This window comes from Rhincodon typus, chromosome 7 (assembly GCF_021869965.1).
Source record: "Rhincodon typus isolate 14 chromosome 7, sRhiTyp1.1, whole genome shotgun sequence".
NCBI classification, from domain to species: domain Eukaryota; kingdom Metazoa; phylum Chordata; class Chondrichthyes; order Orectolobiformes; family Rhincodontidae; genus Rhincodon; species Rhincodon typus.
This window is the reverse complement of record NC_063338.1, coordinates 73,129,339-73,147,637: the sequence shown is the minus strand read 5'-3', so window position 1 is coordinate 73,147,637 and position 18,299 is coordinate 73,129,339. Positions and strand designations below refer to the sequence as shown.

The 18,299-nt window shown below is 41.4% G+C and overlaps 1 protein-coding gene across 1 annotated transcript in view; it reads right to left on the bottom strand.

Annotated features, from left to right (window-relative positions):
- The window catches only part of kynu (kynureninase), a 201,522-nt gene that overhangs the window by 97,952 nt on the left and 85,271 nt on the right, over window positions 1-18,299 (bottom strand). The window contains exons 3-5 of the mRNA XM_048599241.1: window positions 17,708-17,769; window positions 8,420-8,491; window positions 8,030-8,104 (exon numbers count right to left, since the gene is read on the bottom strand). Of these exons, the coding sequence (XP_048455198.1) occupies window positions 8,030-8,104; window positions 8,420-8,491; window positions 17,708-17,769 (209 nt within the window). The remainder of the gene's footprint in view (window positions 1-8,029; window positions 8,105-8,419; window positions 8,492-17,707; window positions 17,770-18,299) is intronic.

Genomic DNA, 18,299 nt, shown 5'->3' with positions numbered 1-18,299 from the left:
TTTATTCACTCTTGGGAGGGGGCATCACTGGCTGGCCACGATTTTATTATTGCCTCAACCTAGTCTCCCTTGAGAAGGTGCTGGTGAGCTGCCTTCTTGAACAACTGTAGTCCATATGTTGTAGGTAGATCTACAGTGCCCTTACAGAGGCAATTCCAGGATTTTGACCCTGCAACAGTGAAGTAATGGCGATATACTTCCAAGTCAGGATGGTGAGTGGCTTGGAGAGGAATTTGCAGACGGTGGTGTTCCCATACATTTGCTGTCCTTTTCCTTCGAGATGGAAGTGGTCATGGGTTGTCTAAAAATCATTGGTGAAGTTCTGCATTGCGTCTTGTAGATCATACACTCTGCTGCAACTCAGTTTCATTGGTGGATGGAGTGTATGCTCATGATTGTAGTGCCAGTCAAGTGGGTTGCTTTGTCCTGGATGGTGTCAATGTCCTTGAACGTTGTTGGAGATGCATTCATCCAGGCAAGTGAGGAGCACTCCATCACACTCCTGGTTGTGCCTTGTAAATGGTGGACAGGATACGAGGAATCAGGAGGTGAGTTACTTGCTGCAGTATTCCTAGCTTCTGACCTGCTCCTGCAGCCACTGTGTTTATGTGGTGAGTCCAGTTGAGTTTCTGGGCAATGGTACCTTCAAAGATGTTGATAGTGAGGAATTCAGGGATAGTAACACCATTGAATGCCAAGGGTCAGTGATTAGATTATCTCTTACTGCATTTATGTGGCACAAATGTTCCTTGCCACTTTTCAGCCTGAGCCTGGAGAATGTCCAGATCTTGTTGCATTTGAACACAGACTGCTTCAGTACCTGAGGAGTTGCAAATGGTGCTAACATTGTGCAATCATCAGCGAACATACCCACTTCTGACCTCATAATGCAAGGAAGGCCATTGTTGAAGAAGCTGAAGATGGTTAGTCCTAGGATAATACCCTGGGGAAGTCCTGCAGTGATGTCCTGGAGCCGAGATAACTGACTTCCAACAACCACAAACATCCTCCTAAGTGCCTGGTATGACTCCAACCAACCAGCCATGTCTTGAGTGTCTTAAGTGGAGACTCGTGGTTAGCCTGGCATTGTCCTCTCTACTTGTGAGGAACGACACGTAGAGTGAAGTCCAGAATCACTCAACCATCCTTTTGCCGTGTTGCTGGACCTGAGCACCAATGGCTAGGACAATGACATACAGATCCATAATTATATCCAGCAGACACAAATTGTGTTGGACCTTGGTCTTCAGGGCAGCTGCCTCCTTGTTCATGGAGCTGGCCAGATGACCACATGCCAGATGTAGCATGGTGCAAACAATGCAAGTGGAGTCTTCCAACCTTCAAGTTAGTTTACCCAGTGCCTCCAACAAACTACCTGCTGCCACCGTGTCTGCTTCTGGACTTCAATGAAAACGTGAACCACTGGCATCCCTAGCTAGTTCTTGATTTGAACTATACTCCTTAGACATTGCAAAATGACCACTTGGTTGAAGCATATGCAATTTGTTTTTACATTGCTGACCCATGGTGCAAGTATAAGAATGATGTCGCACAATGCAGTGCGGCAACACGTCCACTCCCTTGACTAATCACTGCTGGCAACAAATGACAAGCTGCCTGGTTTTGTGTCTGCACTAAATAGAAGATCAAGACAGATATAAATTCTGAATAAGGTAGCAAAGCATAAAATGCAAAGCAAACCAAGACAAGATAAAGATGCTGTGGGCACCCAAACAGGCACAAAGTGTCGGAGTGCTAAGAGAGAAAGCATGGAGACCTAAGAGGCACCCTGGTCCTATCCATGAGATGGGTGCTTGTCTTTGCATGTAAAGTTGCACACTTGCATTACGTTAAAGGGTGTCCGTGTGCTCCAAAATGTAACATTGATGTGGAGAACTGAACTGTAATTGGATCAGAGTTATATCTTGATGCTGCAGTGAGGCTGGTACATGTCTGATGCTAACATCTGGGTATGGGGAGGGGGGTCCAAGTAGTCACTGCATATTGAGCCTAACTTGAGATGTTGTTGATTACTGTCCAAAAGTAGAAGCCCACAGAAGCAAACCATGAGCTGAATTCTCTGGGTGTCCTCTCTGAATGTCATGTCATCATTTATTTTCTGTCCAGTGCGTGGAAGAATAAGAATCTGGACATCAACAAGGTGAGATTAGGTAGTGATGGCATGTTAATGAACGCAAATGAAAGCAAATGGACCTCTTGCCTCTTATTAGTTAGATTCTCATCTCACCATTCAATATTTAATGGCAGATTTATTTCTCTTGACGTTGAGAATGGCATTTCTCTGATTTTACCATATTTTCCCATCATTTCCCATGTCAGTCAGGAGCTAAAGACTCCAACCATTGTGTTGTCAATGTATAAATCTTAGCCATGGCACAAAGAAAATCAGCTCTTTTTGAAAGATCACCAGGAAATCTTTCACATACACCCAAAGTGGTTATTGGAGCTTTGGCTTAGCATTGCCTCTGAGAGTAAATACAGTAACACTGCTGTTCTTTCTCTGTACTTGTTCAGTACCTCACAGAAGGATACTATCTTACAAAACAAAAAAACTGCTTTCTATCTTTATTTTCTGTTAGGATAACCCAATAAAGTTGTTGCTTTTAATATAAAAGTAATGCATGGTACTCTGAAAGTTTCTTTATCGGAACATTATCACATCAGCATCAACACACTTTCGATCTTCTGGAAATTGTGTCATGCCATGTATAACACTGGAGAGACAGACAACATTCAAATTAATTTTTACATGTTAGGACAAGCATAGGAACAAGATTAGGCCATTCAGCCTGTTGAACCTGCTGCACCATTCCACTAAATCATGGCTGATCATCCACCTCACATTCCCACACTATCTCCATATCCTTTGATGTCATTAGTTTCCAGAAAGCAGTCAATTTCTCTCCTGAATCTGTTCAATGATTGAGCTTCTACTGCCACCTGGGGTAAAGAATTCTAAATATTCACCACTGCCTGAAGAGCTTCCATCTCATCTCAGTCTGAAAAGGCCCATTCCTTATTTGGAAATTATGTCAACTGGTTCTAGAATAAACAGGCAGAGGGAATATCCTATCTATATCCATCTTGTCATGTTCTGTCAGATTTTTGAGTGTTTCTAATAGATCTCCCCTCATTCTTCAAAACTCTCACCAACATGTATCCAACTTCCTCAATCTCTCCTCATCAAACAATCTCACCATCGCATGGATTAGGCTGAACTTCCATGGCAGTATTGCAAATATGTCATTCCTTAGATAAGGAGACCAAAACTGCACACAACATTTCAGGCTCAGTCTCATAAACGATCTTTACAATTTCAGAAAGTCATCTTGACTTCTGCACTCAAACCCTCATCCAATGCAAAGCAATATACCATTTGCCTTCCTAATTGCTTGCTGCACCTGTATGCTTGCTTTTAGTGAGCAAGCAAGAATAAGGATTTTGTTTTAACTTTTCAGTTGAATCAAAATCTTCATTTCTGTGGCAAGATATACCTCAGACTATATACATAGTTATTTTGAGATAGAGATACGTTGAATTTATAACACTAAGAAATGCAGTAGCACATGAAATACGTTTTATATAACTTCATCTTTGAGTGTTCCAATTAAATTGTCCCAAATTTGTAATTACATTGAATCTTAGGCAGCATAAATTGCCTGTGCATTCAGAAATTATGACTTGCTTCTAGAATGTCCTGGAAATACAGTATAACAAATGGCAATCTAAACTCTACGACTCTCTCTCTATTAATCAATTGTGAGCAGATTCCAGAACGCTATAGATTTAGGAGCAGAATTATACCATTCATCCCATTGAGTCTGCTCCACCATTTGATCATGGCTGATATGTTTCTCAATCCCATTCTTCTGCCTTCTCCCTGCAACCTTTAATTCCCCCTATCAATCATGAATCTATTTCTCTCTGTCTTAAGTGCACTCAATGCCTTGGCCTCCACAGCGCTCTGTGGAAATGGTTTCCACAGATTAAATGCCCTCTGGCTGAAGAAATTCCTCCTTATCTCAATTCCAAAGCGTTATCGCTTCACTCTGAGGCTGTGCTTTCAGGTCCTCGTCTGTCCTACTATTGGAAACATCTTCTCCACCTCTACTCTGTCCAAGTCTCTCAGTATTCTGTAAATTTTAATCAGATCCCCCCTCATCATTCTAAACTGCACTGAGCACAGACCCCAAGTTCTTGACTGCTCCTCATATGACAAGCCCTTCATCCCCAGGATCATTCTTGTAAACCTCCTTTGGGCATCCTCCAATGCCAGCACATCCTTCCTTGGACACAGAGCCGAAGACTGTTCATAATATTCCAAATTTGGTCTGACAAGAGCCTTATACAGCCTCAGCAGTACATGCCTGCTTTTGTATTCAAGCTCTCTTGAAATGAGTGCTAACATTGAATTTGCCTTCCTAACTGCCAAGAGAACTTGTACGTAAATCTTAATAGAATCCTAAACTAGGACTCCTAGGTCCTTCTGTGCATCATATTTCTGAAACCTATCCCTGTTGAGAAAGCAGTCTATGCCTCTATTCTTCTGACCAAAGTGCATGAACTCCCACTTTCCAACATTATACTCCATCTGTCACTTATTTTCCACTCTCTTAGCCAGTCCAAGTCCTTCTGCAGCCTCCCTGCTTCCTCAAAACTACCTGCCCCTCCACCTATCTTTCTATCATCTGCAAACTTAGCAACTATGCCCTCAGTTCCTACATCCAGACTATTAATATATAACATGAATAATTGCAGTCCCTGCGGAACTCCACTAGTCACTAGCAGCCATCCTGAAAAAGATCACTTTATCCTCATTCTCTGTCTTCTTCCAGTCAGCCAAATGCTCCATCCATGCAAGTATCTGGCCTCTAACACCATGAACTTTTATTTTATTTAGTAGCCTTCTGTGCGGCGCCTTGTCAAAGGCATCTGGAAATCCAAATTGATCACATCCATTGGCTCTCCTTTGTCTAACTTGCTTATTACTTTCTCAAAGAATTTAAACAGATTTGTCAGGCATGACCTGCCCTTGAAAAATCCCTGCTGACTCTGTCCTATATTACCACGCTGTCTCAAGAAATCTTTAACAATAATTGAAGTCAGGTTAACCAGCCTATAATTTCCTATCTTCTGCCTTAACCAAGGGTGTTACATTAGCCATTTTCCAGTCCTCTAGGACTTTGCCTGACTTCACTGATTCCTGTGGTTAGCACTACTGCCTCACGCCACCAGAGACCTGGGTTTGATTCCCGGGCAGAGTTTGTACATTTTCCTTGTGTCTGCATGGGTTTTCTCTGGGTGTTCTGGTTTCCTCCCACAGTCCAAAGTTATGCAAGCTAGGTGGATTAGCCATGTTAAATTGCTAATAGTGTCTAGGGATGTGCATGCTAGGTGGGTTAGCCATGGGAAATGCCATGGTTACAGAGTTATGGTGGGAGTGGTGGGTTGGGTGTGATGGTCTTCAGAGGGTCAGTGTGGACTCGATGGGCCTCCTTGATCCTATGGGGATTCTATAATTCAATATTCTCATCTATCTCCTTCAGAACTCTGGGGTGTAGTCAATCTGGCCTGAGTGATTTATCCACCTTCAGAACTTTCAGCTTCCCCAGCACCTTCTTCTCAGTGATGGCCACTACACTTATCTCTGTCCCCTGACTCTCTTGAAATTTTATTATGCTTCTGCAGTTTTCCACCATGAAAACTGATGCAAAGTATCTATTCAGTTCCTCCGCCATTCCTTTGTTCCCTATTAACACACCTCCAGTCTCATTTCCCAGCAGCCCAATGTCCACTTTTGCTTCTGTCTTACTACTTAGCTATCTGAAGAAAAAACTCTTACAATCTTCTTTTATATTTCGAGCTATCTTATTTCATCTTCTCTTTTTTTTCAAGTTATCCTCTGTTGATTCTTAATGGCTTCCCAATCCTCAGGCTTTCCACTACTCCTCACCACATCATATGATTTTCCTTTTGCTCTTATGCTGTCCTTGACTTCGCTCATCAGCCATGTTTGCCTCATCCTCCCCTTAGTTTGCTTCTTCTTCCTTGTGATGAATTTCTGCTGTGCCTCCCGAATTACCCCTAAAACTCCTGCCATTGCTGCTCCACTGTTTTTCTTGCTGGGCACCCCTTCCAATCACCTCTGGCCAGCTCCTCCCTCATGTCTCTGTAGTCACACTTACTCAGTTATAATACAATATAGTTACATCTGGTTTAATCTTCTCCCTCTCAAACTGCAGTTACAACATTTTATGATTTTTTTCACTGCCCCCATGGGTTCCTTCATCTTCAGCTCTTGTCTCAGCTCCCTCTTCACCAGTACTGGAATAATTATCCCATGAATTTGAGCCTGTTTCTTCCACATCAATCTTTGAGTCACTCATTTACCTTTATAACCTCATTGACCCTGTGCCAATTTGCCCATAGCCCAGGTAGTAATCCAGAGAATACTAGCTTTTGGTTCTGCTTTTTAATTCAGTATCTAGCTGCTCACATTCTGTCAGCAGACCCTCTTTCCTCTTTCTACTTTTTGGTACTTACATGGATCACAATAACTGGATCTTTCCCTCCCGCTCCAAGTTCCTCAGCAGCCCAAATGAGATATCATGAACCCAGACACCAGTCAGGCAACATAGCCTTCAGGACTCTCAATCCTAGCCACAGAGAACAGTGTCTATTCTCCTGACTGTACTATCCCTGATTACAACTGTATTTCTCTTTTACAGAGAACATAGAACAGTACAGCACAGTACAGGCCCTTCGGCCCATGACGTCGTGTTGACCTATTATCCTATTTCTCCCCATACTTGAATGGCTCCCTGTACAATGGTGCTATGGTCAGTTTGGTCATCCTCCCTACAGTTCCCACACTCATCCGCAAAGGGAGCAAGAATCTCAATGCTCAACAAGCTCAAGGGCTGAGTCTCCTTCAACACTATCTCCTGGATCCATCTACCTGCCTCTCTTGTAGTCACATGCTCCTGTCCCTGACTATTGACTGAATTCAAGATAATCAATCTAACTGTTGTGATTGCCTCCTGAAACACAGCATCCAGGTAATTCATCCGCTCCCTGATGTGTCACAGTGTTTGAAGCGCAGATCCAGCTCATCAATTCTGAGCCAGAGTCTCTGAATCAACTAACACTTGCTACAAATGAGGTCACTATAAACCACAATAGGGTCCACTGGCTCTCAGTTACACACATCGGCTGGCCCAGCATCTCTATTTTAATTATGTTGTTTTTAATTTGACTTTTAAAAAAAAATTGTCTTTTATTTTGTAGCCTGTAAATATTTCCCCTAATTACCTTCAGTCAGAAAGTAACCAGAAAAGATAGTTAAATTAGCAGCTATCACCAAACAATGAACTTACGGTTTACCTGTGACAAAATTCTTCTGGACCCTTGATCCTGGGCTTCAATTTATCCTGTTTAAAAAACCTTACTAACTACGAGCCAAAAGAAAGCAAGCAAAAACACCTCTTCCCTCCTGCACCGAATTCCCACACTGCCTCCAAATTCCTCAAACTATATATTCAGTCGGGCTATATCTCACTCTGGATGTGATCCATCATTCCTGACCATGTGAAACTATGGCTCTCAGTGTTTGATGGAAGTAGCTGTGTGTGAACTGCTTTCATCAGGGATATTCATGCTCTCTTTATGCTACTTTAATAATACAGTTTGAGCTTTATGACCCTCAGTCAAGAGTGAGATGTATTCACTCAGTACTATAACAATATTAGTAAGGTATGGATTTGCAGTCAATCACAATAAAGTATCTGGCTTATCCTTGTCACCACTTATAGTTCTAGAACTTTCACTAGATTGCCATGCCGTATATGGAATCCATATTGACCCAAATAACTTGTGCTGGTAATACTGAAATACAGGAAAATATATTCCTAAATAATGGTATAAATTATTCTATATGCATATAAGCTGAGAGTGTTGTTGCAATTATAAAGGATGTAAGCTTAACAATTAAAAAAAAACTGATACAAACCTCCTCTGGAGACAACAACAGCATACTTTCCTTTGGATCTAGTCCTTTAAGCCGGATTTGAGACTCCACTGCATACTTTAAAGGAATGAAGGTTGTAATTAATGATTTGCAGACTTTAGCTTTTACTACATAAAAATCAATATAGTCAGTTTTCAGCTACTTCCATGGTCTCTGACTGAATCATTATATCAATCAAACTGCATATTCTTCCCAAAAAACAGCATCAGTAATGAGATACGCACTAGGTGATCTTGTAATAAAGCATGTTGAACAATTGGCAAGGAGCCAAGTCGTAAATATTTCACCAACAGAACTTAGTGTCAATGAATAAATCACCACGTAACCTATACAAGGACTTGAGTAATTCTAGTGCCACAAAGTAGTTCTTACATGATCAGAAGGAAATGCTTTTGCTTCCATGAGAATCTTATGTCTATTTGATGTTGGTTTGTAGAAGGACAGCTGTAAAACACAAAGTTTACGTTATATAAAAGTTGGACAATTAATATGTAAATAAGTCTGTAATTAGAAACATGATGAGTAGTTAGTTTGCCAAACAAGGAAACAAACACTTGTGACAATACTAGTTGAGAAAAAGAAGCATGCCCATTTTATTTATAACAATCACGATGAAACTGACTGAAACTGATGAAATGGCTTTGAAAAATACAGTGCCATGGATGGGTGGTGAGGGGTGCGGGTGTGTGGTGTTTTATGCTGATTTCCTGTTCTTGGCTTGTTGCATTGTTCCAGTTAAGTCCAATGCAAGCTTGACCAAGAGCACCTCAGCTTTCAATTAGTGACTTCACAGCATTCCAAACTCAATACTGAGTTTAAAAATTTCAGTTTGTAAAAACTCACTCAGAGATAGTAGGAACTGCTGATGCTGGAGTCTGAGATAACAAGGTGTAGAGCTGGAAGAACACAGCAGGCCAGGCAGCATCAGAGAAGCAGGAAAGCTGACGTTTCGGGTCTGGGCCCTTCTTCAGAAATGGGGGAGGGGAAGGGGACTCTGAAATAAATAGAGAGAGGGGGAGGCGATGATAGAAGGTGGATAGAGGAACAGATAGGTGGACAGAAGATGGACAGGTCAAGGAGGCGGGGATGAAGCCAGTAAAGGTGAGTGTCGGTAGGGAGTTGGGATGGGGGTTGGTCAGTGAGGAGGAAGGGTCGGGTAGGTGGGAGGGAAGACGGACAGGTCAAGGAGGCGAGAACGAGATGGGCTGGTCTTGAGATGAGGTCGGGGATGCGGAGATTTTGAAGCTTGTGAAGTCCAAATTGAAACCATTGGGCTGCAGGGTTCCCAAGCAGAATATGAGGTGCTGTTCTTCCAGCTTTTGGGTGGTATCATTGTGGCACTGGAGGAGACCCAGAATGGACATGTCGTCCAAGGAATGGGAGGGGGAGTTGAAGTGGTTCGCGACTGGGAGGTGTTGTCGTTTGTCATGGACCAGGCGTAAGTGCTCCACAAAGCCATCTCGAAGCCTCCGCTTGGTTTCCCCAATGTAGAGGAGGCCACATTGGGAACAGCGGATGCAATATGCCACATTAGCAGATGTACAGGTGAACATCTGTTTAATGTGGAAGGTTTTCTTGGGGCCTGGGTTGGAGGTGAGGGGGCGGTGTAGGGGCAGGTGTAAAAAGTGCTTGACCTGTCCGTCTTTTCTCCCACATATTTGCTCCTCCCACCTCACTGACCAATCTCCACCCCCACTTCCTGCCTACTAGCCTCATCCCCACCTCCTTGACCTGTCCGTCTTCCCTCACATCTACCCATGCCTCCCTCCTCACTGACCAACCCCCATTCCAATTCCCTACCTGCACTCACCTTTATTGGCTTCATTACCACCTCCTTGAGCTGTCCGTCTTCTCTCCACCTATCTGCTCCTCTACCCACCTTCTACCATCACCTCCCCCTCTCTCTATTTATTTCAGAGCCCCCTTCCCCTCCCCCATTTCTGAAGAAGGGTCCAGACCCGAAACATCAGCTTTCCTGCTCCTCTGATGCTGCCTGGTCTGTTGTGTTCATCCAGCTCTACACCTTGTTATCTCAGTTCATAAAAATCTGTCCCTCTCCATTTGAGTATTTTCTTTGAACATCTGTTTTTCCTTTTTTTTTGGTTTTCAGACAGCCTCTAAGCACATCTGTTGTTTCTTTCCTTTCCCATCCATTGCAATTCCCTTTGGCCCTTGAAGACAAACTTTTCTGTCTTTCAATCTCTCCTCTCTTCACTGACCTTTTTGTTCTCGGCCTATCCCTTGCTCAAATCTGATTATTTCAATAAAGCTGGTTGTGGCGAAAGGTGAGATGAGATGAAATGAAATAAGGTGAAACTTCTTCACCCAGACAGTGATGAGCCTGTGCAATAGCCTGTCACAGAAAGCACTTGCAGTCAAAAGGAGTTAGATATAGAGATAACAAGGTGTAGAGCTGGATGAACACAACAGGCCAGGCAGCATCAGAAGAGCAGGAAAGCTGATTTTCTGAAGTAGGGTCGAGGCCCGAAACGTCAGCTTTCCTGCTCCTCTGATGCTGCTAGGCCTGCTGTATTCATCCAGCTCTACACCTTGTTATCTCAGATTCTCCAGCATCTGCAGTTCCTACTATGTCAGGAGTTAGATATAGTTCTTAGGCAAAATGGATCAAAGAGCATGGGGAGAATTTGGGATCAGGGTACTCAGCTGGCTGACCAAACATGATCTTATTGAACAGGAAGCAGTCTCAAAAGGCCAAATGGCCTATTCCTGTTTCTAGAACATAGAACGTAAAGCTTGGAATTGTACAGCATAGGAATGGGCCCTTTGGCCCAAGATGTTGTACTGAACATAATGCTAAATGAACTAATCCCTTCTGCCGGCCCCCGTCCATTCCTTGCATATTCATGTGCTTATCTGAAAGGCTGTTAAATGCCCCTATCATATCTGCCTCCACCAGCACCCCTGGCAGCACGTTCCACAATCCTACCACTCTCTGTGTAAAAAACTTGCCCTTCACATCTTCTTTGAACCTTTCCCCTCTCACCTTAAATGCATGCCCCCTAATTTTAGACATTTCAACTCTGGGGTAAAAAGATTCTGACTGCAACCCTATCAACGTATCTCATAATTTTATACATTTCTATCAAGTCTCCCCTCAGCCTCTACCATTCCAGAGAAAACAAACCAAGTTTTTCTTGCCTCTCCTTCTCGTTCATACCCTCTAATCCAGGCAGCATCATGGTAAACTTTGTCTGCACCCTCTCCAAAGCCTCCACATCTTTCCTGTAATGTGGCGACCAGAACTGAAAGCAGAACTCTTAAGTGTGGCCTAACCAAAGTCTTATAAAACTGCAATATGACATCCTAATTCTTGTATTCAATTCCCCAGCCAAAAAGGCAAGCTGCCATATGCCTTCTTTACCACCTATCTACTTGCATGGCCATTTTCGGGGAATTACAGACTCGAGCCCCAAGATTCCTCTGTACATCAGAACTGCTCGAGGTCCTGCCATTAACTTTGTACTTTTTCTTAACATTTGATCTCTCAAAGTGCAGCACCTCACACTTACACAGATTAAACATCATCTGTCATTTCTCTGCCCATATCTGCAACTGATCTATATCTCACAGTATCCTTTGACCCGACCACCTACTACACTATCCACAACTCCTCTGATCTTTCTATTATCTGCAAACCTACTAACCCACCCATCTACATTTTCATCTAAGTTATTTATATTTATCAAAAACAGCAGAGGTCCCAGTACGGAACTCTGTGGAACACCACTAGTCATGACCGCCAGCCTGAAAAACTAACTTCCACCATGACTCTCTACCTTCTATGAGGTAAGCCAATTCTGAATCCATGCAGCCAGGTCACCATGGATCCCATGCATCTTAAACTGCTGTATGAGCCTACAATGAGGGACCTTGTTGAAAACCTTACTAAAATCCATGTAGACAACATCCATTGCTCCACCCTCATTTTTCACTTTGTCACCTCCTCGGAAAATTCCAATCAAGTTAGTAAGACATGAGCTGTCCTGCACAAAGCCAAGCTGACTGTCCCTAATTAGGCCATGCTTTTCCAAACACATTAGGGATATTGTCCCTAATAATTCTGTCCAATAGCTTCCCAACCACTGATGTGGGCTCACTGGACTATTGTTTCCAGGACTATACTTATTTCCTTTCTTAAATAGAGGACCAATATTAGCTATTTGCCAGTTCTCTGGGACCTGTTAAGTGGCTAATGAGGATACAATGACCTTGGTCAAGGCGCCAACAATCTCCTCTCTTGCCTCTCTCAATAACTTAGGGTAGATATCATTGGGCCCTGTGGACTTAACTACCTTAATGCTCTTCAAGAGACTCAACACAACTTCTTTCTTGATCTCAAAATGCCATTGTATATTAGCCTGCTTAACACATATCTCACTAACCTTCTGTTTTCTATTTCTATGCTTTAATGCAATCAACCTGAAATGATAATTCCCTCTCCCTCCACAGATGTTGCCTGACCTACGGAGTATTTCGAATATCACCTGTTTTTAATTCAGATTTCCAGCATTCACAAGGCAGTGCGGTCAACTGGTTAAATCACTTGCCCCAGAGAATGCCATACTAAGACAAAAGGTAAGGATGGAGTATTGTAAGAGTCTGACCAGTGGGAAGGTTGGGGTGAAGTTAAGGTGAAGGTTCAAGGATTATTCCTCTTCTCCCTAACTCCACAAAAACAAATTTTACACTTTATCTTTTGTGGTCTCTTCAATGATCATATCATCTTTCACTAGGTACAATGGCGAGATGGATACCCAACTCACGCCAAGGTTAAACTATCATGGAGCCCACTTAGCAAACTAATTTTATATTTGTATATTGTCAATTTCAAATATGGTTATGATTCCACAAATTATGTCTTGAATTATCAGATGGATTTTTAGAAATTTGTTCATGACATTTCAGCTACAACTATGCATACCCCAATCTTTAATTCAACATCTGTAAAATTTAAGCAAGAAAATCAGTTAATTTTATTTCTTTACATTTTTTTCTCTCTCCACAGCTGCCTCCAGACCTGAGATAACAAGGTGTAGAGCTGGATGAACACAGCAGGCCAAGCAGCATCAGAGGAGCAGGAAGGCTGACGTTTCAGGCCTAGACCCTTCTTCAGAAATGCCTTCAGACCTGTTGAGTTTCAACAACATCCCCTTGTGTTTAATTCAGAATTCCAGCATCCACAGTATTTTGCTTTTATTCAACATCTTAATTCTTGGCTTTCTGACCATAGGAACATTTCAGTGTTACTGGCTGCTCGATGGCAATGTTGTTGTCATAAAGTTTGAAGGTTTCTTTGACTTGGTGCCAGATTCAAATCAATGTCAAGAAGGGGGAAATCCATGCCACAGTGATCATTAGATCTTTATGGTCAGCTTTATTTTGAGAACAGTGGTGAGTACCATCTTTTCATCACTGACTGTAAGATCTGAGCCTTTTGTTTTCACCAGAAAAGAGGTATTGGAAACTCATTACATTTGATAAATACAAACTGAACCAATGATAAAATCTGCTTGTAGGTAAGTTTAAGGTGAAAATTGAGCATGCCTATTGTTGGGGCACAAGGGGAATTGGCGTCATTCCCTGCATGCAAATGGTGATACCTAGGCACACCACAGTGTTAGACCTCGGGCCTCATTTTCAATGAATTTTTGAGTTGTGGCCAGCAATGGGCTACTAAGTGTCAAAACCCAACAAAAATGCTGCTGTCAGAGCTGTCCTCATGGATGTGACACAATCAAGAACAGTGATGAATGGAATTGGGTTACTAGGAAAGGAGCGGACTATTAACTCAGGAATTAAAGTCATAGAATACAGTAATAGAATCCCTCCAGTGTGGAAGCAGGCCATTTAGCCCAACTAGTCCACACCAACTCTTTGAAGAGCATCCCACCCATACTCACTCCCCTATCCTATCCCTGCAACCCTGCATTTCCCATGGCTGATCCACCTAACCTACACATCCCTGGACACTATGGGCAATTAGCAGGCCTAATCAACCTAACCTGCACATCTCTGGGCTGTGGGGAGAGACTGGAGCACCCGGAGGAAACTCATGCAAACACAGGGAGAATGTGCAAACTCCACACAGACGTCACCCAAGGCTGGAATTGAACACAGGTCCCTGGCACTGTGAGGCAACAGTGCTAACCACTGAGCCACTGTGGGATGAAAGGTTAAGGAGAAAACACAGAAAAGTAGATGTGAGGAATGTTGGATCAGACACCGTCCTTCTGAATGGCATAGCAGGTTTGAAGGGCCGAATGGCCTACACCTGTTCCTCTGTCTTATGGTCTGATAGTCTTATAGAGCTGCTGGGATGTGATAGGGATGGTCAAGGAGGGAGGTAGCAACACCTACGAAGGAAAAACTACAAACCGGAAGATTAAGGACAACGTGCAGTCAAGGTGGGGGGACTATCAGTGTTCAGAAGCGATATTGGAGGGAGAGTCCTGGCTGCATTTTTATGTAAATATGTTTACAGATTTTGCCTTGCTAGGTGTGCTTTAACAGAAAGTACCTGCTTCAGAGAGAAAAGAAAAATCAATCTATCAACGGAGCCTCAGAGAAGATGTTAAGCTATTTTATTTGTAAAAGCAAAGGGTCTGATGCCTTTATCAGGCATGACTACTCTACACTGATTTTTGCCCTTTATAAATACAGCAAATTGTGTACTTTCAGCTCATAATGAGTGTGCACTGCATACGCAGTTGCCACACTGTAGACCAAATAGTGTTCAGAATATGAGCACCTTACAGCCGCATTGCTAGGTCTCTCCATGAAATCTCCTCTCCAGGATGTTTTTAGGGAGATAATAACAATCTTTGCCACATTATAGCAGAATAACCTCAGTACAAGATGTTGCTTTTAGCTGGTTACTAAAGTTGCCATCTAATTCAAAATCAAAACAAAATCCTTATTCTCAACACAAGTACAGTTTGGAAGAAATAACTTGGCTCCAATCAAACACTTCCATGGCAACTCAATATTCTAACCACTAGCTGATGAAGCTGAGCTGATTTCATTCTGTTGTCCATGCTATTAAGGGCAGGCTGCTCATGATTTTATATCTATTAATTTTAATAAATGTAAAACTGAGCTCACAGGTTCTCAACTCCTATGACCTTCAGACTAGGCTTCCAGCGAGCAGCATTTATCAGGAAAAAAATGGCTATTATTTCAGCGATAAGAAGTTTCGAAGAATATGCTCACTTGGTAAATTGATAATGTGGCCTCGTACAAGGAACATCAGAAATACGGTATGAGAATGGACATGAGAAGAAAAGGACAGAGAAAATGATTTTAACGGAGGAACAAAGTTCATGGAGCATAGGTACAAATATCTTTAAAAAGCAGACTTATAGGTAGGAAAACCATAAAAATGCCACATAAGTTTTCTAAATGGTGGCACTGAATAGAAACATAAAAATATTTTTTGACATAAATACAAGGCACTTGCTTTCTACAGTTACATCAGATTATAAAACATATCATAGAACCATGGAAGAAGCACAAAGTGGATTAATCAAGGTGATACATATATACATGTTTTAATTAGTCTCTCATCTTCATTTCAGAACACCACTTACATCCAATAGAGCAAGTTAAGTTAAGATAAAGTCTTATAGTAGTCATCAACATTTTGAAAAGGTTAAAAGGGATAAGTTAGTGATCAGTGAATTAACAACAAGGGTCATAAATTTTGAATTAGTACATAAAGATAAAAAACATGAAGGATTTTGTTTTAAGCTAGCAATGTTGTTAGATATTGAAAGCCACCCCATCAGTTAAAGCAATGTTAATTGCAACATTTATGACAGGGCGACTTAAAAATGACACAGGTGGATATAGGAAAGGAAAAGCAAAATAAGATGAATAGGTACAGCTACAGTGAGAAGTACGAGCATCAGCACAAGAAAATTACTGTATGGTGACATTATGCTATATTGCATTTTCTCCAATTCTATTAGCTGGTTGCAATAAGGAAAGCAAATTTAAAAAATGAATTCCCAGCTTCCGTGAACATTAGGATTAGAAATGGACACAGATTATGGTCACCTTCAGACATTTCCAGAGCTATTTACTCTCAGATGTTGCCAAAATCATTTTTGGCTGATCAGAAATTACGAGTTGCTATGACATGTAGGATAGTGTAATCAGATAACAAATTGGCATCCCATTTTACACTGGTTTTAATTTCCATTGAAGTCAGGGGAGATGTAAAATGGGCTGCTGACTCACTAGCATCTGTTTTACTTTATCACACAAGGTCAATATCTATCCCACTGTTTAAATCCTGTGAAGATTGGCCTCTTGGATGAGATACTAGAAGACAATCAGCACCTGTGCCCTGAGGACAAAGGAAACGACACAGGGAAGAAAAGGGAGGAGAAAACACATGAAAGCAAAAGATTTTTTAAAAATATGGATAATTAAGCTGATGACAAAACTTAATATCCCTCAAAATGTCAATTTCTTTGTTATTTATCAATCTATTCTTTAATATTTTTCAACACTAACATACTTCAGTGCTACTCAAGGCCATTTATGCCACAGAAGTAAAACAAAGAACTGTGGATGCAGGAGATCGGAAATAAAAGCAGAAATTGTCACTTTGAAGACTTCTCCACGAGTCACCAGACTTGAAACATTATCTCTGCTTTCTCCCCACAGATACTGTCACACCTGCTGGGTTTCGTCAGCAATTTCTGTCTTTATCTGCTCCACAGATTCACCACTCTTTTGATAAAGTAGTTAAATCTCCAAATTTTCTCTCCTCTGAATGTGAGCCACTCTGCTTTGAGATGCTCTCTCATCAACATGCTCAAAGATGTTATTACACACTTTTGCAGCAGGTGGGGCTATGAACTCATGTCTCCTGGCTTACAGGTAGGGACACTGCCAATGTGCCACAAGAGCCCCAGCTAGTGTGCTTTGATTCTACAGTTTATGGGAATTCTTTGATATAATCTGTTTATTCCCATAAAGCTATCAGATTCTTGCAACATTCCTTGAATAAGCAACCCTAATTTCTTCAGAATCACCTCACAGCTCAAATGCTTCAAGCTAGTTATTAGTTTATTGCCCCTTTCTTCATTACTTCTTTTTTGCCTGGATATCCTTAACGTCATACAGTTACTTGAACTGCAATCAGGAGAAAAAAAAAGAGAAAGAAAGAAAAGAATAATGTAACATTTCAAGAGAAAAGGGAAACAAATTGAGGAAAGGAGAACATTCACAAAAGAGCCTTTTCAAAGACTGCATTTGATGTTTGCTTTTAGTTATGTCTAATTCTGATGGATATGTGCACATGCAAGAGATAGCATCATATGCAAATTTAATTTTGCATAGAGTGCATATACATAGTGTATTATGGTAATAGATTGCAGTTGTCTTTTTGTCACGCTCATGTTTTCATTGAACAGTTTTTAATCCCACCAAAATTAAATCATGTAAAATGTAACTAAGATAAGCCTTTCTATATTTTTCCAATGGTTAGGTGACCTCCACATGATTCACAGTGTAACAAAAGGGAAAAAAAATGATTGTAACGCAAGTGGTTACCATATACCAGTTCTTCAAAGTACTGGATTCTAATTGCATGATTTTTCAAAATGAAGTGTAATAAAAATGACTTCTCACCAGCAGGAGATGTAAGTTCACAGTTAGTCCATTCATCAATGCAGTTTCTTCCTTTTTAGCACCTGTGAAATAGAAAGCTGTTAATACAGTATGCACAATGTAAAACATGGCCTTTGCTTTCATACCATGTTATATCATACCACTTGAATTTTTTTTATTGTTCATTCATGTGGGTATTGCAGCTAGGCCAGCGTTTAATGTCCATTCCTAATTGCCCTTGAGAAGAAGGTGGTATTGAGCTATCTTCTTGAACTATTCAATGTAAACGCATTGGGTCGACCCAGAACATTTAAATTTGCTGTCAAGTCTATACCACCAAATGTGCTGTGTCAGAATCAGATAATTTGTTTTTTTAAAAGTTACTGGATCTGTCATTGACATGACACCAAACTATCTTATACCACTTTTATCTTCAATAAGGGATTACCTATTCATAGTTTAATGATACATCTTCTTCCAGAAGCTTGCTACAATTTGTGTTTTACTACATGCTCCATTTAATGGCAGCTGGAATAGACTGTGTGAATTTTGCAATTAGACAGCACAGAAGAACAAAAGTTCCTTTGAAAACACATCTCTTGCAAATTTTGTT